General features: G+C 38.1%; 1 protein-coding gene across 2 annotated transcripts in view; it reads left to right on the top strand.

Annotated features, from left to right (window-relative positions):
- The first annotated feature begins 7,873 nt into the window (after positions 1 to 7,873).
- LRRC56 (leucine rich repeat containing 56) overlaps positions 7,874 to 24,918 on the top strand; it is a 1,529,270-nt gene continuing 1,512,225 nt past the window's right edge. For both annotated transcript variants that reach the window (XM_044059653.1, XM_044059654.1), the window contains exon 1: positions 7,874 to 8,019. In XM_044059653.1, the coding sequence (XP_043915588.1) occupies positions 7,996 to 8,019 (24 nt within the window). In that variant the 5' untranslated portion in view covers positions 7,874 to 7,995. The remainder of the gene's footprint in view (positions 8,020 to 24,918) is intronic.

Genomic DNA, 24,918 nt, shown 5'->3' with positions numbered 1-24,918 from the left:
GAATACAGTTTACAACTGCGAGGAAGACAAGGGGATATAGGTAATGGAGAAGGAGGTTATAGGAGTTATAGAGTGGATAGAAGTGTAGTTAGAGGTTGTATCTGAGTGAGGAAGACAAGGGGATATAGGTAAGGGAGAAGGAGGTTACAGGAGTTATAGAGTGGATAGAAGTGTAGTTACAGGTTACATCTGAGTGAGGGAAAGTTATCCAGGGTTAGTACATGAGCAGAGCCAGGTAGATGTTAGGTGACCTTTTAGTAGTTTCTTAAACTTGGTGTTGCTGGAGGTGGCTCTAATATTGATGGGTAGAGTGTTCCAGATTTTGACAATACTTTTTGAGTATAGCGAGTCACCAGCATTATTGCTACTTTTAGTGATGTTTACTAGGTTTTTGTTACTGGTCTGGTTATTGGAATAGTGAGTAAGTAGGCCTTTGAGAGTGGTTGTTTCATGGAGAGCTGGTTAAAAATTAGTAGGTTGGGGAATTCTATCCATGAGAGTTCTTTGAGAGCGTGACAGTGATGGGATCTGTAACTGGCATCTGTAGTGAACTTCGCTATTTTATTATAGCAACCATCTAGTTTTTATTTATGTAAGTTTTCTTGAGGTTAGTAAGGATGGGAGATGCATATAGGAGTGTGGAGAAGGTGGGTTCTGGCAATGGAGAATTTGGATTTGTCTGTGAGGAAAAGTCTGCTCCTGTACAGGCTACCTATTTTTTTGTGGACTTTTTTGTTATTTTTTAGTTTTTAGTTCATGTTTTGGTCTATTACTACTCCCAGACTGGGGTAATGATGGTATTGTTTGCTGAGATGATTTTGAATAGCAAAGTGGGGTCTGGGGATCTTGTATGGTGAAACAGGATGAGTTTTGTTTTGGTGGGATTGAGTATTAATTGGGCATCGGTTAGTCATGTTTCTACTTTAGAGAAGGCGTGCTGTGTTATTTCCTGAAGATGGTGGAGTGTTGGGGCTGCACAAATTAAGGTAGAGTTGTTGGCATACTGTATTAACATAGCTTCATTAGTGGCAGTATGTAGGCTATTAGTGAATAATGTGAAGAGAAGAGGGCCAAGAATGGATCCCTGTCAAGATAACATCTTAGCATAGCACACATAGATATATATATATATATATATATATATATATATATAATGCACACACACACACACACACACACACACACACACACACACACACACACACACACACACTCATATACGGGTCTACTTCACATGACTGAAATCTTATTTGACTGACTTTCATTTGACCGTGACCAAAATACCTAATTTTCAAAATACTGAAAACTCACTTGACTGAAACACATTATATTGAAACCTTATAATAGTAAATTTCAAAATACTAACTTGTAAACCATAGACATGCGCACTTACAACACCAATGATGAACTATTTACAAAACTTAAAAACTACAGAAACCAGACGATATAAAACCAAACTAGGTGGGGGTCTATGCCCTCACACCCACTAATGTGGGGAGGTGTGCACCCCACCCCCAACTATATATACTAACTCCAGGATTGCACTACAGTGGGGAAAAGGGCATATATCTTTTTACTTACCTTACAGTAGTCTTCACGTTGCCACTACTCATGGGAACGCACAAAACATCCGCCACATTGGTTTAAATACTTCCCATAAAATGTAAACAGACATACCCACATTATAAACACTACAACACTACTTTTTAGATGACTTTTCGGTATTCTGACAATCAGCACTATAAGTTACAGCAATTATTTTTTCACAAGCAAGTCACAGGAGAAGGAAACCCACATCATGTCTATGGCTTACAATTCAGTATAATGAGATTCAGTAAAATGAGTTTTCAGTATTTTGAAAATTTGGTATTATGGTCTTGGTCAAATAAAATCCAGTCAAATGAGATCTCAGGCATGTGAAGCAGACCTATATATACACACATGCACACACATAATATATATACATTTACATACACACTCACTCATATATTCATGGATGCCAGATACTAAAGCTTTATGTTGAAACACTAACTTTACTTAAATAATAAAGAAATAGTGCAAATACAGGTTAGATATAAGTAAAATGGCATACACATGAAACTAACGTAAAACACATATAAAATAGACATGATATGTACAGGAAACTCTAAGCCTGAGATAATCCAAGTCTCCTGGAATACTATCCTAACCCTCATGTCAGATAAATTAGATAAATGAATAATCTTCAAATATGTACCTTTTTCCTGGTGGATACTCCCCACAGACAAAATCAAAATAACAACTTAGCATAGTATAGCATGGCATAGCATTCCTTTATAAACAATGTTTTTTCTCCAGGCCCCAACAGTCATCACATGATGTCATCTTCCTGCTGGTATCATAATTTTGCAGTTGAGAAAAAACAAATAGTTAAACCAGTTCTTTAACTTGTCATATCAAAGTTTCTTAATGGAAACAAAATCTTAATCACACCAATCCTGGGACAACAGAAAGTAGGAATATATTTCTAAATCTGCTGCTACTTGTACTTCACTCTTATGTGGTGCTTACTGATAGGAAAGCCAGTAAAGTTCATTATAGACTCAGCATTTAGATCTCAAAAGAAAGTTTCTGATCATTCATCTTTTTTGTCACATTCACTAGAGAAGTCAACAAGTCTGGAGGTTTAACACATTTCAAAATTTTCCTTTTTTTATATTAAAAAATATAAAAGTCACACATTCCTAAAACAAGAGAACAAACTCTCTGACTACAGACCAGCAAGAGAAATGAGGGGGGGTAAGAGTATATTTTAACTGTTTTCTTTAGCCTGCCATTACTGGCATCACAGGCTAGTCAAACTCAAGTCTGTTGAGTCATAGTTATGGCTCCAACTGAAGAATAAGATGTTCATGTTTTATAGGTTCATAGGTTTATACTAGGCTATCTGCCCTAAGGCATTTATAAGCCTAGCCCAAATTTTTGTGGCTTACGCCACCCCTTATATGAAAAAATACTGTGCCCATTAGTTTGTTGTGCCTCTGTCCAGCAGTGACACAGAGATGATTCCCGGGGTAAACCTACGATCTCCCATCCACAGGTCTAGATTTCTCTTGAACAGTCAGCGAGGTGCTCTGCCTCACATGGACCGGGATTTTATTCCACAGCATAGGAGTCTCTGGTGATAAATCTATCCCTCCAGCACGTCGTATTTATACCCGTCATAGGTTTAAGTCGCTTGCTCTAGTGGTTTTGGTGGATTTGGATTTTTTTGAGGTGGAGCATGTCCATTAATTCCGGGTTGGACATGGCCTTGTATGTCAGGCACATGTCACCTCTGAGCAGGCGGTATGCGACTGAGTAGAGGCTGGAGTTTCTTCAATCGGCAGCATATGACAGATTTTGGAGTCCTTTATCCTTTTGGTGAGGAACTTTTGGGGTCTCTCCAATTGCTGCAGATGTCGGGTGAGATACATCCCGAATGGGGCATTGTACTCGATCATTGGTCTGATAAGTTTAAAACTAAAAGGTCATTTGACATTTTCTATTTCTTTTTTGGGGCTGGAGTGGGGGCAAAGGATACACATGATAAAAAATTGGGGAGTCCAAAAAGTTGGACAGGTCGAGAGTCTGCTCATAAATGTCTCAAATAATACGGTGACAACTTCGTCATAATGGTGTTATGGTGTACATATGATTAACACATCTTCACAGCAAAGGAGAACCATTGCATATGTCACTTGTAATACATGTCTAGTACAACAAAGAAAAAAGTTTACTGTACAGCTTGTATGTATCTGCTTACAGTCTAGCAGAGGTCAGTAAAAGCAGTGTATATACATAGGAGATTAATCAACAAAATATAAACATGAAAGATGAGATTAACATACATGTACGGTACAGCATGTCTTAGATTTTCTTAAGCCTCTACAGTACATTTAGTATGTCATCTACAGAATACAGTTTACAACTAAGGAAGGCAAGGAGATATAGGTAAGGGAGAAGGAGGTTACAGGAGTTATAGAGTGGATAGAAGTGTAGTTAGAGGTTGTATCTGAGTGAGGAAGACAAGGGGATATAGGTAAGGGAGAAGGAGGTTACAGGAGTTATAGAGTGGATAGAAGTGTAGTTACAGGTTACATCTGAGTGAGGGAAAGTTATCCAGGGTTAGTACATGAGCAGAGCCAGGTAGATGTTAGGTGACCTTTTAGTAGTTTCTTAAACTTGGTGTTGCTGGAGGTGGCTCTAATATTGATGGGTAGAGTGTTCCAGATTTTGACAATACTTTTTGAGTATAGCGAGTCACCAGCATTATTGCTACTTTTAGTGATGTTTACTAGGTTTTTGTTACTGGTCTGGTTATTGGAATAGTGAGTAAGTAGGCCTTTGAGAGTGGTTGTTTCATGGAGAGCTGGTTAAAAATTAGTAGGTTGGGGAATTCTATCCATGAGAGTTCTTTGAGAGCGTGACAGTGATGGGATCTGTAACTGGCATCTGTAGTGAACTTCGCTATTTTATTATAGCAACCATCTAGTTTTTATTTATGTAAGTTTTCTTGAGGTTAGTAAGGATGGGAGATGCATATAGGAGTGTGGAGAGAAGGTGGGTTCTGGCAATGGAGAATTTGGATTTGTCTGTGAGGAAAAGTCTGCTCCTGTACAGGCTACCTATTTTTTTGTGGACTTTTTTGTTATTTTTTAGTTTTTAGTTCATGTTTTGGTCTATTACTACTCCCAGACTGGGGTAATGATGGTATTGTTTGCTGAGATGATTTTGAATAGCAAAGTGGGGTCTGGGGATCTTGTATGGTGAAACAGGATGAGTTTTGTTTTGGTGGGATTGAGTATTAATTGGGCATCGGTTAGTCATGTTTCTACTTTAGAGAAGGCGTGCTGTGTTATTTCCTGAAGATGGTGGAGTGTTGGGGCTGCACAAATTAAGGTAGAGTTGTTGGCATACTGTATTAACATAGCTTCATTAGTGGCAGTATGTAGGCTATTAGTGAATAATGTGAAGAGAAGAGGGCCAAGAATGGATCCCTGTCAAGATAACATCTTAGCATAGCACACATAGATATATATATATATATATATATATATATATATATATATATATATAATGCACACACACACACACACACACACACACACACACACACACACACACACACTCATATACGGGTCTACTTCACATGACTGAAATCTTATTTGACTGACTTTCATTTGACCGTGACCAAAATACCTAATTTTCAAAATACTGAAAACTCACTTGACTGAAACACATTATATTGAAACCTTATAATAGTAAATTTCAAAATACTAACTTGTAAACCATAGACATGCGCACTTACAACACCAATGATGAACTATTTACAAAACTTAAAAACTACAGAAACCAGACGATATAAAACCAAACTAGGTGGGGGTCTATGCCCTCACACCCACTAATGTGGGGAGGTGTGCACCCCACCCCCAACTATATATACTAACTCCAGGATTGCACTACAGTGGGGAAAAGGGCATATATCTTTTACTTACCTTACAGTAGTCTTCACGTTGCCACTACTCATGGGAACGCACAAAACATCCGCCACATTGGTTTAAATACTTCCCATAAAAATGTAAACAGACATACCCACATTATAAACACTACAACACTACTTTTTAGATGACTTTCGGTATTCTGACAATCAGCACTATAAGTTACAGCAATTATTTTTTATCACAAGCAAGTCACAGGAGAAGGGAAACCCACATCATGTCTATGGCTTACAATTCAGTATAATGAGATTCAGTAAAATGAGTTTTCAGTATTTTGAAAATTTGGTATTATGGTCTTGGTCAAATAAAATCCAGTCAAATGAGATTTCAGTCATGTGAAGCAGACCTATATATACACACATGCACACACATAATATATATACATTTACATACACACTCACTCATATATTCATGGATGCCAGATACTAAAGCTTTATGTTGAAACACTAACTTTACTTAAATAATAAAGAAAATAGTGCAAATACAGGTTAGATATAAGTAAAATGGCATACACATGAAACTAACGTAAAACACATATAAAATAGACATGATATGTACAGGAAACTCTAAGCCTGAGATAATCCAAGTCTCCTGGAATACTATCCCTAACCCTCATGTCAGATAAATTAGATAAATGAATAATCTTCAAATATGTACCTTTTCCTGGTGGATACTCCCCACAGACAAAATCAAAATAACAACTTAGCATAGTATAGCATGGCATAGCATTCCTTTATAAACAATGTTTTTTCTCCAGGCCCCAACAGTCATCACATGATGTCATCTTCCTGCTGGTATCATAATTTTGCAGTTGAGAAAAAACAAATAGTTAAACCAGTTCTTTAACTTGTCATATCAAAGTTTCTTAATGGAAACAAAATCTTAATCACACCAATCCTGGGACAACAGAAAGTAGGAATATATTTCTAAATCTGCTGCTACTTGTACTTCACTCTTATGTGGTGCTTACTGATAGGAAAGCCAGTAAAGTTCATTATAGACTCAGCATTTAGATCTCAAAAGAAAGTTTCTGATCATTCATCTTTTTTGTCACATTCACTAGAGAAGTCAACAAGTCTGGAGGTTTAACACATTTCAAAATTTTCCTTTTTTTATATTAAAAAATATAAAAGTCACACATTCCTAAAACAAGAGAACAAACTCTCTGACTACAGACCAGCAAGAGAAATGAGGGGGGGAAACAGTATATTTTAACTGTTTTCTTTAGCCTGCCATTACTGGCATCACAGGCTAGTCAAACTCAAGTCTGTTGAGTCATAGTTATGGCTCCAACTGAAGAATAAGATGTTCATGTTTTATAGGTTCATAGGTTTATACTAGGCTATCTGCCCTAAGGCATTTATAAGCCTAGCCCAAATTTTTGTGGCTTACGCCACCCCTTATATGAAAAAATACTGTGCCCATTAGTTTGTTGTGCCTCTGTCCAGCAGTGACACAGAGATGATTCCAGGGTAAACCTACGATCTCCCATCCACAGGTCTAGATTTCTCTTGAACAGTCAGCGAGGTGCTCTGCCTCACATGGACCGGGATTTTATTCCACAGCATAGGGAGTCTCTGAGTGATAAATCTATCCCTCCAGCACGTCCTATTTATATCCGTGCTAAGGTTTAAGTCGCTTGCTCTAGTGGTTTTGGTGGATTTGGATTTTTTGAGGTGGAGCATGTCCATTAATTCCGGGTTGGACATGGCCTTGTATGTCAGGCACATGTCACCTCTGAGCAGACGGTATGCGACTGAGTAGAGCTGGAGTTTCTTCAATCTGGCAGCATATGACAGATTTTGGAGTCCCTTTATCCTTTTGGTGAGGAACTTTTAGGGTCTCTCCAATTGCTGCAGATGTCGGGTGAGATACATCCCGAATGGGGCATTGTACTCGATCATTGGTCTGATAAGTTTAAAACTAAAGGTCATTTGACATTTTTCTATTTCTTTTTTTTGGGGGGGGGGGCTGGAGTGGGGGGCAAAGGATACACATGATAAAAAATTGGGGGGGGGGAGTCCAAAAAAAGTTGGACAGGTCGAAAGTCTGCTCATAAATGTCTCAAATAATACAGTGACAACTTCGTCATAATGGTGTTATGGTGTACATATGATTAACACATCTTCACAGCAAAGGAGAACCATTGCATATGTCACTTGTAATCATAAGGTACTTACTGATTCATGAGTTTGATCTATTTACAATAAGCACCCCCGCCGTTATAATTACGCTCACCTAACTCTCCGCAGCTAACACACGCCTCTTCGACATTTCTGAAAAATGATTGCTGCTCCCCGCCATTTAGCTGGAAGGTTTCTGAGTAACGAATACAGACACCAATTCCCAGAAAGCAATGGGAGTTGTTGCTAGGATCTCCCGGGTCGTCGTCAAGTAAACCACAGGAAAAGTTGTGTTCCGTGCTTGCTATTTAATTTGCTTTTATTTATTCTTTATTTCTGCATGAAGTTGCCAAATGTTTGTCCTGTCTTCTTTGCAGGTATTTTATTTTGATGTTATTGCTAAAAGGCAAAACGTATACAGTTTAATTGCTCTGTTTGCAAATACAACTTAGAGACCAAGAGCTCTGAGATAGTACTTTGACTTTTTTTATATTTGTTTCTGTTTACAAACATAATTTGTAATATTTATTATATTAAAATATTTAAAGAGAGGCGCTGTTGTATATGTAGTCGCAGCGTACTTGGCAGTTCTGTTAAAAAAAATCTTAATGTTTACAACGTAGATGGTTTACATTGCTGTAGTAATCTGTCCACATAACAGAACACCTCAGTTTTCAAATGCGAGGGCAGCATGGGCTCAAACCCCATCTACAAGAAAACGAAAACGCATACAGTTTTCTAAAATGGGTAATTACAAGGGCTGACGTTAAAATTTTACACTGATTATGTGTGTGTGTTTTTTATACGTATACACACACCGGGTCAGTAAGCAAGCACACTATTGCAGTTCATTGTTATCCATTATCGCCGCACTAGTTTTAGTAGCATCTGCTAAATTTCTCCCTTGCGAATTGATACCAAGTAGTTTGTATATTACCATTTTGAATTCATTTAATATGGTGTTTTTTTGACTGTTTACATGGAAGATCAATAAGGAAAATTGCTTTAAAATGGCATTATACATGCAATCTGTTATAAACAGCACTTATGCCTTACAACCGCTTAGTGCAAAAAAATTTGGACAAAGCCCGACAAAACGGGGGAAGAGGATCGACGATAGGGACATATTTTAAATAATGCTTTCTTAAACTTAGAAAGCTGCTAGAGTAATATGATTTAACATACATTTTCTTAACGATCTGAAGTCTGAAACTCAAATGTTTGTCATTTAGTGATTTCAATTCCCAGATTATCCCAATAGTTTGCTAGAAAACCACTAATTTTACGAGGAGCAGACCAAAAAATATGAGACAAAAATCTGGACATTCTGAGAAAATCTGGACAGTTGAGAGGTATGACACTGAACTGGATGCAGTCCTTATAAATTTTAATGTTTACCCTGATTATGTATTTACAGTGTGGTGCTACTCTTCAAGTGTTAGTGTAACAGGCCGTTCCTCATACTTGATGTATACAAGCATGCTTCCTCATTTCTTGAACTGAAGATTAGTATCTAACTCTTTCTATCAATGGGATAAGCCAGCTGAGCCAAAGTAAAGGTCCATTTTCAGTGCTCAAAGGACAAAAGATCTAATCCAAGAACATTTTTCACTATACAGGAACTGCCAAAGGTGCTAAAATTGTAGAGGTAACAGGGCGATGCAGTCTTAAAAATAAACATAATTCAACAAACTATATTATACTAATTAGAGATTAAGCATACATTGTTTTATAGAGTCCCAGACTGTTATTGGGCTAATGACCCAAGGGGCCTTCATAAGCCTAGCCATAGTTTCAGCAAAAGAATAATGATGTCCTGCATCCAAATAGGATATTGAGGGCCAGGCATTTGTAAGCTACCACTGTCCATAAGGGACATGGGTGCCAGGCACGGTGTAAATTTCCTATTCCCCATCCACTTGTCTAGGTTGTGCTTAAACTGGGTAATAGAAAAACGTAGCTTCACGTGGATGGGAAGACTGTTCCATAGGAGGGGCAGTCTTTGGGACACATATCTGTTTCTCCAGCATGTTGTTTGTCGCAGACAAAATTCAGGTTCTTAGACCTTGTATTTCTGATACTCTCTGACTTACGCATATGTTGGAGATTCATAAGTGCCTGGTTTGTCGATGCCTTGTAAGCCAGGCATAGATCACCCCTCAACAATCTGTAGTAGACTGAGTAGAGGGAAAGGGCTTTAAGGCGCTTTGCATAAGGCAGGTTTGCTACACCAAGTAGTCTTTTTTTGTAAGGAACTTTTGAGGTCGCTGTAGTTGCTGCATATCCTTTGTCAGATACATACCAAAGGGAGCATTGTTTTGTATGACTGGTCTGATAAGGGTGGAATACAGTGGGATAATGTCCTCTTTGGACCTAAATACCATGCCCTTACTTAAAAATTGTGCAACATAAAATAATTTCATCAGTGCGACGACATGGTGGTCGAAGGTAAGGCTACTATCTTCTTGCGTACCCAGATCCCTGACCACTGGGTCAACTCTTAGAGGAGTATTATCAACATGGTAATTAGCCTGAATGGTTGATTTCCCAAAAGATACAGTTCTGTATTTCTCAGCAGTGAGTTTAAGACCATGGCTTTGGCACCATTTCTAGTCAGAGATGGACTTTCTTGAAGAATGCTTGTGTTTGCTGGGGAGTCGTTGATAACCCCCATCTTGCAATCATCTGCAAACTTAGTCAACCATAAACTTTCAGTGTTTGCTTCCATTTCAGAGAAATTGATGCCAAAAAAAGAAGCGGGCCCAATACCGAGCCCTGGGGAACACCGCTAGTGACTGGCCTCTTGTGGAGGTGGCCTCACCTCTTTTGATCTCCTGGGTGTTATCAGTGAGCCATTTGGCTATCCAGCAGTTGATAAAGGGGTTTATACCTAAATTATTGAGCTTGTCTATAATGCCTGAGTGGGGTAGTGTATCAAGTGCCTTGGCCAGGCCAAGGTAAGCTGGGTACAAAGTCTTGCCTTCATCTAATGCTTATGTAAGCCTCTCAAAGAAATCCACCAGATTTGAAAGGCATGAAAGGCATGACCTTCCTTTAACAAAGCCAAACTCTTACAGGTCCTGTGTGTGTAGGTTACCTATGTCGTCATTTATTATGTTCATGATGATTCTTTCCATGGCCTTACATATGAGGCTGGCAAGGCTTATAGGCCTGTAGTTACCTGGATCAATGATTGGACTTCCTTTGTGCAGGAGCATGACTGTAGCCATCTTCTAATCCTTGGGCACAAAATCCGACTGAAGGCTCCAGTTGAAAAACAATTCAAGTGGACCAGAGAGGTCATGTTTCATGCTATTTATTAAGCATCCTGGGATGTTATTGGGGCCCATTGATGCATTGATTTTGGCCTTGGAAAGTGCATTAATGACCTGTTCTCTGGTAATGGTTGTGGGGGGATTGTGTTATGTGGTGTTTCCTTTGGGATGTGGGAGGGGAGAGTGGAGAGAGACATTTGAGCTGTTTGCAATAAGTTCTGTGCATTGTTTTGTATTTTCTCTGAGGTTACGGACGTAGCTGTACAAAGCTTTGCTGCTGTTCTTTGCCTGAGAAGCTATTTTGTCTTCACATTTAGCCTTTGAAGAATTAATTAACCTTTAAGCCGCCTGTTTAGATTGATCGGGGGCTTTTAGTATGTATGGCTTTGTTCCTGCTATGCTTGGCCAAGAATTTTTTTCTTTTGTTGTATAACCATGTGATTCCAGCACGGTGGGTTTTTTTTTTTTTTTTTAATAGTTTGTCCTATATTTAATATGATTGGGCACAGATTGGTCTATACAGCTACCAATATGGCTGTATCGAGATTGTTGTGAATAGCTCAGTGTATTCTATGGTGTTAACTGGTTTGGGGGTGCTTGGAATTTAGCCAAGGTATTGCTTAGAAGAGAGAGGTTAGCCTTGGAATAGTTCCTAATGGTTTTTGGTTTGCTGGACCTCCGGATTTAATTTTTATTTTATGTAATACTACCTTATGGTCGGATCTGAAGAGCGAAGATATTACATTGCGTGAGGAACTTGGCCACCTCATGTTCATGAGTACAAGGTCAAGGATGTTTGTACCCCGGTAGGAGAATGGACCAACTGTTCAAGGATGTTGGTATTAACAAAGTTTAGGAATTGCTGGGTTTGTGCACTAGAAGTGGTGAAGAATTCCCATCTATAGAGGGGTAATTCAGATCCCCGTGAGTATTGTATTGGGTTGTACGGTGATGGACTCTAGTACATTGAGACAGGTAGTATGGATTTCCAGGGACATAGAGGAGGATCTATTTGTTGCAAAGATATGGTATAGCACCCTGTTTATGGTGAGTTGCACATGTATGAGTTCCAGTGGGTCATACACGTTAACTTGTCTGGATGTGAGATTAGTCTTAATATAGACCGACACTACTCCACCTTTAGTTTCCTCCTGTGCAGTAGCTGGTATAAAGGTGTGAAAGGCATTATAACCTTGCATTGCTGGGGTACTCTCAGCAACTTTAAACCATGTCTCCATTACTGCACAGATGTATACACTCTCCAGGGAGAGGAAGGCTTGCAGGTAGTGGAGTTTCTTGTTAAGACTTCTAGCATTGAACAGTACCAACTTAAGATATTTTTTCATAGGTTCAGTTAGGTTGGTAGGGTTATCAGTTTGGCATTGCCTAAAAAGGAACTATGGGGGCTGAAAAGGTATTTGTCAATATCTGAAAGCCTGAAGGGGACAAGTCCAGACTCTCTCTGGCAAAACAGCGTGGTCTGTCAGCCATGTCCTCCCAGGCTGGCAAATATTGTACCCCCCTGGACTGACACCAGATGCTAAGCCATTTGTTAAAATCAATCATTTTCTGTTGGCAACATGGCATCATCCTTGGAGAAGGTAGTATCCTGCTCAGTGCTAGGTTCATACCTGCCTGAGATGCTTAATCAGTGAGGTTGATCATGTCTCGCTTCATATAGTTAAGGGAGTTGCATCTCGGGTCATTAACACCCACATGGACTGTAACAGATTCATACTGATAACTGTGGTTCAGTGACCTAAGTGACTGCATAACGTGACAGATTTTATTCCCAGAAAGGCAGCTAATCATGACTCTGTCCTTACTCAGTCTGGTGTGGGTGGCGGCAGGGGGGGGGGGGGCATTGGTGTCTTACTATAGAATCAACAATGACCAGAACATTTTACTGTGTGCTGGTTTGCCTTTAGGGCTTAGCAGTGGAGGCACTGGATACAGTGTTACTATGTTTAGCTGTGAGTGGTTAACGGAGTGTTTATGTGATGGGTGAGGACCCTTTCTTTGGTTGTTCTGTGCAGGAGGGCTTAGTGTTTTAGGAAGGTTACCTGTAAGTGCCTCAGTATAAATAGTTGTATGCGTAGGGTGTTTCCTTGTGCAGTAGGCATGGTGCAAGTGTTGCTGACAACCTCTGTAGGTTGTATGAGTGAGTTTGCTTCCAGTGTTAGTGTATTTACACCTCTCACATACATTATCTGTTTAAGAATAAGTCAGTTGTCAGTTTACGAGGCAATTGCTACAGTGCCTCAGCATACCCATTTAAACCAGACTGGCCATAGAAAGAGTCAGGAAGTGCATATCCTTGGTCATTGATCTACTAGGGAGGAGTGAAGAAAACTTAAATATTGAACAAGTCAATAAGACAAGCAACTTGATAAGCAACACTCAGATATGAACAAACCAGGTGCTCTAATAGTTAAAAAAAAAAAAAAAAAAAATCTCTCTAGACAACATGCCACAACAGTGCGTATTACAGATGAGGACAAAGGCATTTTGAATAACAGGCACAATAAGTTTTCACCAAAAGTCTCAGCTTGGAAAGGTGGAGGCTACTTTCTCCTCCCACAAGAGTGTAGACCACAAATCTTCCTAATTTAAAATAACTAGTTTGTAGCCTAAGTTCTTAAACTAGAACTTAGACTTTCAGAATAACAGACACAGTAAGCCTTCAACCAGCAATTATTATCTTAGAAGGGGGTAGGCTAACCTCTCCTGCCAGAAGAGTTTAGACCACAAACCTTCCTAATGTAAAATAACTGGTTTTGGAGCCCAAGTGCTTAAATCAGAGCAAAGGCTCTTAGAATAACAGCCACAAGCCTTCACCAGGATTTTCTAGCTGAGAAGGGTGGAGGCTACCCTCTATTCCCACAAGAGTGTAGACCTTATTAATGTAAAATAACTGGCCTGAAGCCCAAGTGCTTAAACCAGAACACTTTTTAGAATAACAGACACAATAAATCATCAACAAGCTACTAACAAGCAGTAATAAATGCAGCAGAAAAAAAATGCAACTGGACAGTTAAATAACAAGCAATAAAAAGCAAAATAATGTAAAAAGAAAGACGGATACAATAAAATCAGCTGAATAAAGTGCAATTTTTTTGTAAGTGGTAAGGGAGGAAACGGAAGATAATTCCAGTTTAAGAAGATAATTCCAGTTTGAGACCAAGGGGGTTGGCCTTCCTGACTGATCTCCCCATACTCTGTAGATGGACAGGTGAGTGGGAAAAATCAAATGCAGGCAGAGATCAGCAATGTGCAAGCAGAGAACACCAAGCGATACTTGCGTATTACTGCAACCAGATTGTGAACGATTCACGCTACAGTTCTGCATGGTACATATGGGTGAACAGTGACTGTTAGTAAAATGGATAGAGGTTTTGGTGTGAGTCTGATGTAAATGGTTTGCGGAAACTAGTGGAAGTACCCCATTTTAGCATGGAGGGCCGACTGATTTTTGGTTTACCCCTTCTAATGTCGTACAAGTGCCTGGAAGCTTGATAGTAGCATGGCCATTGATCATAGCAGGCTTTGTGGTCTAAAAACATGTCCTTTTGCCTCATTCCTTTGGCGTGCTTGCTATATTGAATTAGTTTGATCGTATATTGTATACGGTTTAAAAGTGAATTATTTTCTAAGCAGTTTAGTTTGGGTGCTAGCCTTGCGCTCGTAACATTGGAGCAAAATGGCTGCTGACCTTATTCATCTGCTCCCTGCAGTAAAAGACTTTGCATGCTGTTAAGGCTTGGGAAATGGTTGACTGCTTCTTCTGTGGTGGAAATCTTACAGTGATCGCTGTGAATATAGATTCAAAACCTGTTTTTTTTTCTCTGCAGCTTTAGCTTCACGGTATTAGTATTCTGCTAGGGAAGACTGGACCTACAAAGAGAAAACACTGTAGTCAGTCTGTTTTGACAGCGATTGCTGTAACATTTACACCAACACCAAAGAAGAAACAAGTCAACCGATTATTTCCGTCATTTCTTGTCACATCTTGTAATTTAATTTGTGCTGTAAACATTACATCGTAATTTGTGCTGTAAACATTACATCATAAAACAGGTGGATTTTCTTAAGCAAACAAAATGATAGCTTGAAAGTTGGCCAGAATATATATCCACAGTGAGTCTATCGCAATCTGGTTGCGATAATACGCAAGTACCCACCAAGCAAGTGAAACAAGCATTCCAGCAAAATAAAGATGCCTCCAAAAATTAATAGTTAAATGAGGAATGATATTTCTCAGCTTTTCCCAGTAATTAGTTGGATGTTATTCACTGTCTGCAAAAGAATGTTTTTAAATTTTCTACCAGACCCTAGCCAAGACCTCTTAAAACTCCAAAAGAACAAAGAACATCAAATGCAGTGTAAGAAAAAGATAAAAAAAATAGAAGTAACCAAAGTTTAATGAAAAACTTCAATTCAAAATCAAATGCAGACAGAGATCAGCAATAGTAGTATATTTTTATACATTCGGCCGAGGTTACTTTCCCTGCTTTGTGGAAAATGCAATGCAGGTATTGAAAAAGATTTTGAAAGTTTTTGCACAGAGTGAATAAAAAATGAGATTGACATTGAGCTAAACAGTATTCTGAGAACAACATCGAAACACTAATTTGGGATGTTGTAGTTAATATTCCTAAAATTATAATTGCATATTTACACTTGCATCTGTGGTGACTTTCGTTAGTTAACTAGGAGAGAAACTATGTAATGTTAGGAATACTGGAAATATAAGAAAGCAGAGCATGTTAATGGGGGGGGGGTTATAAGCACGAACGCTTACCTTATCGAATCCCTAAACGTCGACCCCGTCCTCATCAAACCGCAAAAACACCAAACGCCCTAAACCGCAAAAGTCAAAACATCGAACTATCATACCTGTCCCACCCCACCGCCTGCTACATACTACCTACACAAACTAAATAAACCACATACATACACTAACCAAAACCCTACATCTAACCCTAAACTAAACCCTACTTCTAACCCTACACTTGTTTGTTTGTGTCTTTCGGCTTTTCCCGGTTAGGGGTCGCCACAGCGGAACTCCGGTCCGCTAATGATTGGTAGTGGATTTTTACATACCGGGTTACCAGCCCTGACGCACAACCTTCAACGAAGGCACGCCCCATTCACGTATGCTTCCACACAGAAGATGCTGTAGCTGAGAATCAAACGGGACAACGTCTTGCTATGAGGCGACAACGTTACCGCAGCACCACCACCGCAGTATACACTAAATCTTACATATACCACCAAGTATGCACTTAACTTAACCTGCACCCTAACCCTAAGGTCTGTAACTATGCCACACTTGCCTTACGGACCTATACCGCAGAAGGCCAACCATGACAATTCGACGTTTCCGGTTTCGTTCTTCCAGACGTTCGATGTTTTTGCATTTCGATAAGGACTGGTCGACATTTAGGGATTCGATAAGGTAAGCGTTTGAGTTATTAATAGGGAACCGTTAATGGGACAGGTATGGAGACTTGGATTATACATGGAAATATGGATAATATAAAATTAAAGCTATAACTATTGCACATAATTGTTTTTGTGCAAGTTGTATGGGAAGAGGTGGATGGAAATACTGCAGTGTGTTAAAATGTGGCAATATAATTGGTATTATGTGTTATAACTAATTATCTTGTTCCGGGATTGTTTCTCAGTGCTGTATGCAAAGACAGTTTCTGTTTTCTTGTTACATAAGGCTTTAGTTGTTGCATATAAATGATTTAGTATTAGGTTTGGTTCTAATTTCTAATTGCACAGAGTTCCATAGTTACACAAACAAAATACAGGGAATCACAAGAGTAGTTTTGAGAGTTTGTTGCATACATAAATATTTTTGTTGATCTTAAGAAGGTCATAACTTTGTACAAGGCCTTGTGTAACATGATATTTGTATGGTTTAAGTCTAGGGGAAAAAAATCACAGTATAGTTATTTTTTTATTAAACAAGTAACATCATGTTTATCAAATTATAACTTGAGACATAGGCAAGCCTACATTTATATAAATGAAAACTAACCATATTTTATATAATATTAGTTGCAAACATTATGCATCACTTATAATCTGTCTAGTCACTATTAGTCTTTCATTACATAGTTCTTTCAAATCTTGCCTTCTTTTAAACCTCATTCATTGTCTGCATGTATTGTTCCCACAATTTCCATTTTTTTTCTATGTAATTTGCTCCTCTCCTTTTCTAAAGATCTCATTTCCAGTTGTTTTATTTCTGTTACTATATTTGCTACTTCTAGTACAGTTGGTTTAGACTTTGATTTTCATTTCCTAATTAGACTCAGCAAGGCCTTATGTCTTGGCAATTCCAATTCTGTGTCATAGCTCAAAAAAAGACAATGTCATTAGTCATACCAATTTGCTCACCCAATATTTCTGATAGAGTAGTCTGCAGGGAATTTTTGAAAGTCTGCCAACACATTACACTCCCAAATATATGTTCACAATTACTTCTTTCTTCCTTGTCACACCTCCAACATTTGCTATCTACCTGAGGAAAAGTTATTTGGACTTTCCTTAGGGTATAAAACCCTTCCAAGCAAAGATCCTAACTCTTCTAGACTTTTGTTGCATATTTGGGAGTCATACATATATCCCCCACTGTTTCTTTATGAAACTGTAAAGAAGAGGAAGCGCTGAAGTTGCACCAGACAAAATTCTTTATTCAAGTTGAGCGCTTTTGCCCACAACAGTGAATAAACAGGACTTTATCAGAACACTAACTGAATGTAGTCACCTTCCTTAAATACACTGATTAACAATTAAGCAATTAAGAATGTAACACAAGCATGCACTGAATAAAATGCAGAAATAGTAATGCAAAAATAAAACTGACTAAACAATGAAATCAAGAAAATGGGTATACACCTTTAAGCAGAACACTGCTTTAAAAATCACAACGAAAAATAACTATAGTATTTAATTTTTAAAATACTTGTTATACTGATGCATTCATTTAACCCTGGCCCTACAACAGCATTAAGTTGCAGTTGCCAACTAAGCTCATAAGCTTCAAGTTGCTCAGGAAAAATCCTGCCTTGTTGATCATTTATAAGTTGCTGTACTACTAAGAATTTAAAGCTATGATCAAAATTTTGAATATGCGCGCTTAATGCATTAGTATTAACAGCATTGGATATATCTAGCATGTGTTCATAGATCCTACTTTTAAAATTCCTACAATCTTTCCCACATAAAAGACTGAGCATGATGTGCACTTGGCAATATAAACCACATTCTTGGATAAACAATTAAAATGTCCATACATTTTTTGCATTGTTAATTCATAATTGAATGATGGTTTTTCGTTGTGGTTTTTAAAACATTAGTGTTCTGCATAAAGGTGTATACCCATTTTCTTGATTTCATTGTTTAGTCATTGGTTTTATTTTTGCATTACTATTTCTGGATTTTATTCAATACATTTTTGTGTTGCATTTTTAATTGCTTAATTGTTTATCATTTAGTATATTTAAGGGAGGTGGCTACATTTAGTTAGTGTTCTGATGAAGTCCTGTTTATTCACTGTTACGGATGAAAGTGCTCAACCTGAATAAAGAATTTTGTCTGGTGCAACTTCAACTCTTCCTCTTCACTACAGTTTTTATTGGCAGTTTTCATTTTTGGTTAAACTGTTTCTTTATGACTTGCTTATCCAATCTCTCTTCCCAATCCTTTCTAACTTCTTCTTGTTCATTCTTATAGTTATCTTGTACTTATTTATATGCTGTACTAATTATTCCTTTTTTAACAGTAGCTCCTGTTCTACATTCTACTAAAAACTCTACCAGTGCTGGCCTTTTGCTTAGGATCCCCCCCTATTTCTTTCTCTTTGTCTATACCCTTTTATCAATCCTTGATAGGAAAGGCAATCTCTGCTCTACAGTCCATATATTCTTGTCCTTTCCCCATTCTATTACCTTTCCCTCTCTAATTATTTGCTCCCAATACGTTGGTTCTTTTGCCAGTTTTCTCCAATAAATTCCAGACCCTTCTTGCTTATTATCTGCATCCCTAACTGTAGTCATCCCATTGGCAGAATCTTCTTTCTCCATTTCCGTTTTGGATTAGTTTATTAGAATACTTTCTGCTACTTTATGAATATTGTTTTTCTTTTTTTAATTTCTCCAAGTCTTTTGGATTTCTAGGTTTTAGAGCTGAGACACTAGAGTGTTTTTTGAGTGTGTTTTACTTAATAGATTGGTGTCCGGGCCATTGTTGTTGGTTTGATTTATATTTATTTAAATTGAATTTGTTGTTTAAGGTTATATAATTACTTTGTTTTATGAGGAAGATGGTTCCAACGAAGTGATACTCTCTCTGATACATATCCCTGCAGCATGTTCTAGTTATGTTGCAGAAAAGATTAAGACTTCTTAAATGGGTGTTTATTCCACCAATGGACTTGTGGATGTGCAGCAGATCAGAGAGGGCAGGGTTTGTTGAAGTTGTGTATGTGAGGACCCTCAGTTACCTATATGGTACTGAGAAGAGGAACAAGGCTTTGAGACAGTCTGTGTAGTTTTTATGATTTAGGGTGTTTTTTTTTCTTGGTGTGAAAGTGCTGTGATCATTCAAGTTGTGTCAAATGTTTGGACAGTTACATACTGAAAGGGGAATTATATTTAATGATTGGCCTAATAAGTGCCAAATGCAGTGTAATGATCACATCCTTGGACCTAGATGCCATACTCTCACGGTAAGATGCACAGTGAAAAAGGACTTTCTTGCAGTGGTGAATACATGGTAATTTAAAAGCAGTTTGTTGTCCACATAGGTTTCCAGGTCCGTAACTACAGAAGCAATTTTCAGGATTGTGTTCTTGATGTAATAGCTACAGCGGACATCATGCTTGTCAGAGTAGACTGTTATACTTTTTTTCATATAGTTTTAGTTCATGGCTATGACACAAGCTGTATGTTTGAGAAAGGCTGTCTTGGGGGATCTTGCTGGTCTCTGCAGAGTTTTTGATGGCATCAATTTTACAATCATCTGCAGACTTGGTGAGGCTTAAAGCCTTTACATTATCTTTTACTTCTGAGAAGTAAATGCCTAAGATGAGTGACTCAAGAAAGGAACCCTTGGGCTGATGACATTTTTTTTTTTGTTGGAGGTAGAGCCACCTCACTTAATTTCCTGGTTTCTATTTGTAAGCCAGTTTGCTATTCATCAAGTTACATAGGGATTAACATTTAGCTGGGGGAGTTTATCAACAATATGGGAGTGTGAGAGGTGTTTAACTCCTTTTGTGAGGTATATAGTGTGTACTGATTTTTCCGTCCTCCTTTTCTTCAGTAACCTTCTCAAAGAAGTTGACCAGGTTAAGCTGGCAGGATCTAGCCTTGAGAAAACTGAGCTGGCTTGGGTCAAGAGTTTGTAGGTTACCCAGGTCTTTATTTATTAATTTCATAATGATCTTCACCATAGCCTTGCAGATGAGGCTGTTCAGACTTATGGGTCAGTAATTGCCTGGGTCCATTGATATCCCCCCATTGTACAGGGGATGTCTATTGCTGTCCTCCATTCTTTCAGCATAAAGCCTGTTTGTATGTCTTAACAGTTAAAATTGCCAATTTAGTAATCAGTCTGGAAATGGGATATATGGGATGTATCTTGGGTCAAAAAAAAAAAGTATGAATGTGATTCTACTAGCTTGTGCGGGCAAATAGTGAAATAAATTTGTGCTTGATGGCTGTGATGGTAGACCTTTACTACTGGCTGAATGGTCCTTTAAAGTTCTATGGTGTTCTATTGAGAAACACTAAACACCCATTTGCGTTTTGGTCTCCAGGTTTTGCAGAATGTGATGTAATTAAAAAACAAAAAAAGGCAGAAGCTTCTCTGTCAAATAAGCCATCAGATTGAGTAGGATGACTTTAAAAGTGTGGAACCATACTTTCCAGCAGCAGAACATGTAATAGTTGTTATAAATGCTAGACTTGATCCAGAGAAGTCATTATTTGTAGTCGTTTAGTGTATTACCTACATACATCTTCAGTTTATACAGAATACTTTTGATCTGTGTATAATCAGTGGTGAAGGCTGCGGTAGGTTTGTAAAGAGTTCCATTCATAAAGACTATTGGTGCAATGTTCAGGAAACTCGGCAGGCATGACCACCTGGGGAGGAAAATGTTCTTGGTCTTTTCATTCTGCTAGCAGTATAAAACTTGCTATAATATTAACAGACATGATCTTTGAAGCACCAGTTTGTTTCGTTAAAAAAAAGTCAATCACAAATTTTGTCAACTGAATTTTTATATTGATATCTCTAACCTCTTCATTCCTTCCTCTCTTTAGTTTTTTCATTGCTATTGTAGCTGCTAGTTTTTATTTGTGGGTCAATAAAATTAAGTTGTGATTTTAAATTAAAAAAAATAGAAATGTACAACTTTACAGAAGTTTTATGTGGCCAACTTATTCTACGTATTTCCATATGTAGCTGCAAATCCTGTTTAACAAACAGCCTGTTGATTCTTGTAATCTTTTTTTTTTTTTTTTTTTACTTGTAAGAAATAATCTTAGACCATTAAACTCAACTGCTGTTTTTCACTGTACATTTTTATCAGGTAGGCTGTTCCAGTTATCCATGGCCCTTTTCTTTGAAATACATCTTCATTATGCCTCATCAGAACTGTTCAACCTTTGGGCACCTCTGATACAACCACATTTATGTGCATACCACTTGGAAATAGATGTTCTTGTTAACAGAGATAGTTCATTGAAAATGGTGTGCCTGCCCAGTACATAATAGTGTACAAGATATGGAAATTATATGTTGTAAAGACTAGTGAATTTGGTAACTAACTTTACAGTTAACTGTGGTGCACAGTGAGCTAGGAGAGGAAAGAGTCATCAAACACCATGTGGAATCTGCAGCCATAAAACCTTTATAGTTGTAATCTTTGCAGAGAGACTGTCAGCTTATAGAAAATTTGTGAGTTTTGTTATCTGTACTGTTTGACTAGTGACCTGATTGTTCATGGACTGTTTTCAGACACAACTCTGCCCAAAATGGGAAAGGTAAATGTGCAATGTAAAGCAGCCAGTCAGCTACTGTTTGTAGAAGGTGGGAGGAAGCTGGATTACACTGAGAAAATATGTGCTACCAACAGTGGTGAGCATGTAAATTCCACATGGACAGTAACTACCAGTGAGGACAAAACCCCAAACCCTGGAGCTTTCTATAACCAACCAGAGTTTTGCTAAGGATGACCCCGGAATGCCAGTGGGGGGTGCGGTGTAGAAAGCAGTTAAATGCCATCTTTTCATTCTTTGAGGAGATGGCATTTTAAGTTTCCTGGTAGGAGAGACCGAGAATGTGCAGCAGATAGACAGCAGTTTGTGGAGGAACAGTGTCAGGTGTCCACAGCAGGTCACATATATAAGGAAGCATAAGTTGTATTCTACTATAACATCATTGCACAGTGGCAGCTAGAAAGAAGAAAAAAACAGTATCTTTCTCACAGAATAGTAGCAATTGAATTCTGGGAATGCTTGCCCAAGAAAACAAAAAATGAGACGCCTCTGAGGGCATTGCTTAGTTCATGAATAAACTGCATGAAGATACATGTTTATCACACTTCTGTTTGAGTAGAATCCATAAAGAGATCTTTTCTTTAATCACATGGTTAGCTAGGTACAAAAAGACAGATGAAATGCTTGCTATAGTAATAAAATATACTGTATGCTTCTGGGTAAATATGACTAAACTTAAATTTATTTGTTTATATTACAAGAAAGATCATGTTGTTTTGTCTTCTATTCAAACCTTTCTGAAATCACATTTTTGCATGGGGTATTGATTTGAGTTTTGTACAGCCTGCTTGAAATTATACGATAAACAACAAAAAAAAAAAAAAATATATATATATATATATATATATATATATATATATATATATATAGAGAGAGAGAGCATTTTTTTACTACAGTATTTGTAATGCATTTATGTGCATCTTTGCAGTCAGTGTTTCACTGAGCATTCCAGTTATGTAAATGAAGTTGGAAAAGGGCTGAATAATTAGAGGCTCTCTCTTTCACACGCCATAGGAGGTTACTAGGCTAACAGCCCTAGCGCCTTTTTAAAACTAGCCATTTATGCCACAATTTTTACAATTTATCAGTACCCATGGACTAGAATGGTTTTGGTATGTGCCTGTGCCTTGGGGCATCTACAAGCTGTCCCTTTCCATAACAGACACAGGCCATAAGCTGGGATGAATTTATTTGCTATAAATTGATCTTAATTCTGTTTGAATATACTTGGGGAAGAGCACTGCTTCACATGAATGGGGAATCTGCCCCAGAGAAGGGGTATTCTCTGAGGTACCTTCCTGTCACTCTAACATGTTTTGTTTATATCACAGACTAGGTTAGATCCTTAGATTGGGTAATTCTAGTCTTGTTTGTTTTTTGAATGTGCAACAAGTCCATCCGGGCTGGATCAGAAAATGCCTTGTAGGTTTGGCATAGATCACTCCTCAGTAGAATGTAGGAGTATAGGGACAGGGCTTTGAGGCAGTCCTCATAGGGCATGTTATTTGCACCCTGCACTCTTTTAGTGAGGAATCTCAGTGGCCGCTCCAGGTGTTGCAAATGCCTGGTCAAGTACATGCTGAACGGTGCTTTGTATTCAGTTATTGGTCTAATGAGGGCTGAGGGTAGTGGCACTATGATTTCCGTAGATCTGGGTGCCATGCCTTGCTTATAAGGTGTGACACTTAGAAGGATTTTCTCACCACCATAGACACATGGTGATCAAAGTTCAGGTTACTGTTAAACTGAGTTACAAAGTCCCTTACCATTGGGTCTACTCATAGTGGAGTGCTGTCAGTGCTGTAAGTTGTAGGGTTGGTCATCTTCTCCCAACTCCAGTAAACTTTAACATCTCCATTATACTTTGTTGGGAAGTGGATTGTTAGATTATTCTTTTTTTTAATGCAAGTTTCTTATGCTGGGAGTTTTCTTTTGCTTGCTATTAACTGTGTCCGTTCTGCTTTGCCTTTGCCTTCACATTTGATTTGGTAATAGCAGAAATAGTAGTGGGAAAATGTTTACTTTTATTTACAGGTCACATGTGATACTGATTTGCTCATCATGCTTCACAACCATGTTCTTTATCCTGGAATAAAGTGTGTGTGTGTGTGTTTGGGGGTCTTCTTTCAGCTTTTCCCAGTTAGGGTCCAGTCCGCAAATGATTGGCAGTGGATTTTTATGGTGCTGAGTTGCCAGCCCGATGCCCAACCTTCAAAGAAGGCACACCCATTCACGCATGCACCAAGAAAGTAGCTATCATAACTAGATTTACGAATGATAACAAGGGTGTTGTCAACATCATATCCAAAAACTGGCATGTATTGACAATTGACCATGAGATACGTAATATTGTTGGCCTTAAACCTAACTTTGTTTATAAGAATAGCAAGAACCTTAAGACTCTTATGTACAGATAAAGATAATCTTGAACTGATTAATACACATATACAGAGGGTTAATGGAACGTTTCCCTGTAATAAATGCAACATGTGTAATATGATCACGGATCAACAGGAATACTGTCATCCCACATTGAATTTTAAATTTACACCTAGATTCTATGCAACCTGTGATGATTGTAATCTGATATACTTAGCAGATTGCTTATTTTGTGGAGCCTTCTATATAGGCATGACGACGAGAAAATTTAAGAATAGATTATATAATCATAAATATGATATGAGAAAATTAGATGAACGTAATGCTCTAGCTAGACACATAATAGCTTGCCCTGGACATGATTTTAGATTTAGAGTTTTGCAGAAAGTTAAAATAAATAAAAAAGGTGGAGATAAGATGAATAATTTGGAAAAGATAGAACTTGAATGGATTTTTAAATTGTGTGCACACCATGAACCAGGTCTTAATCAATTCGTTAGTATTAAACCTGTTTTGGAAGGACGTGGCATAAAATGAA

The sequence above is a fragment of the Protopterus annectens genome, chromosome 17.part0, assembly GCF_019279795.1.
Source record: "Protopterus annectens isolate FY-2018-M chromosome 17.part0, PAN1.0, whole genome shotgun sequence".
NCBI lineage: Eukaryota > Metazoa > Chordata > Ceratodontiformes > Protopteridae > Protopterus > Protopterus annectens.
This window is presented reverse-complemented; position numbering and strand designations above follow the sequence as displayed.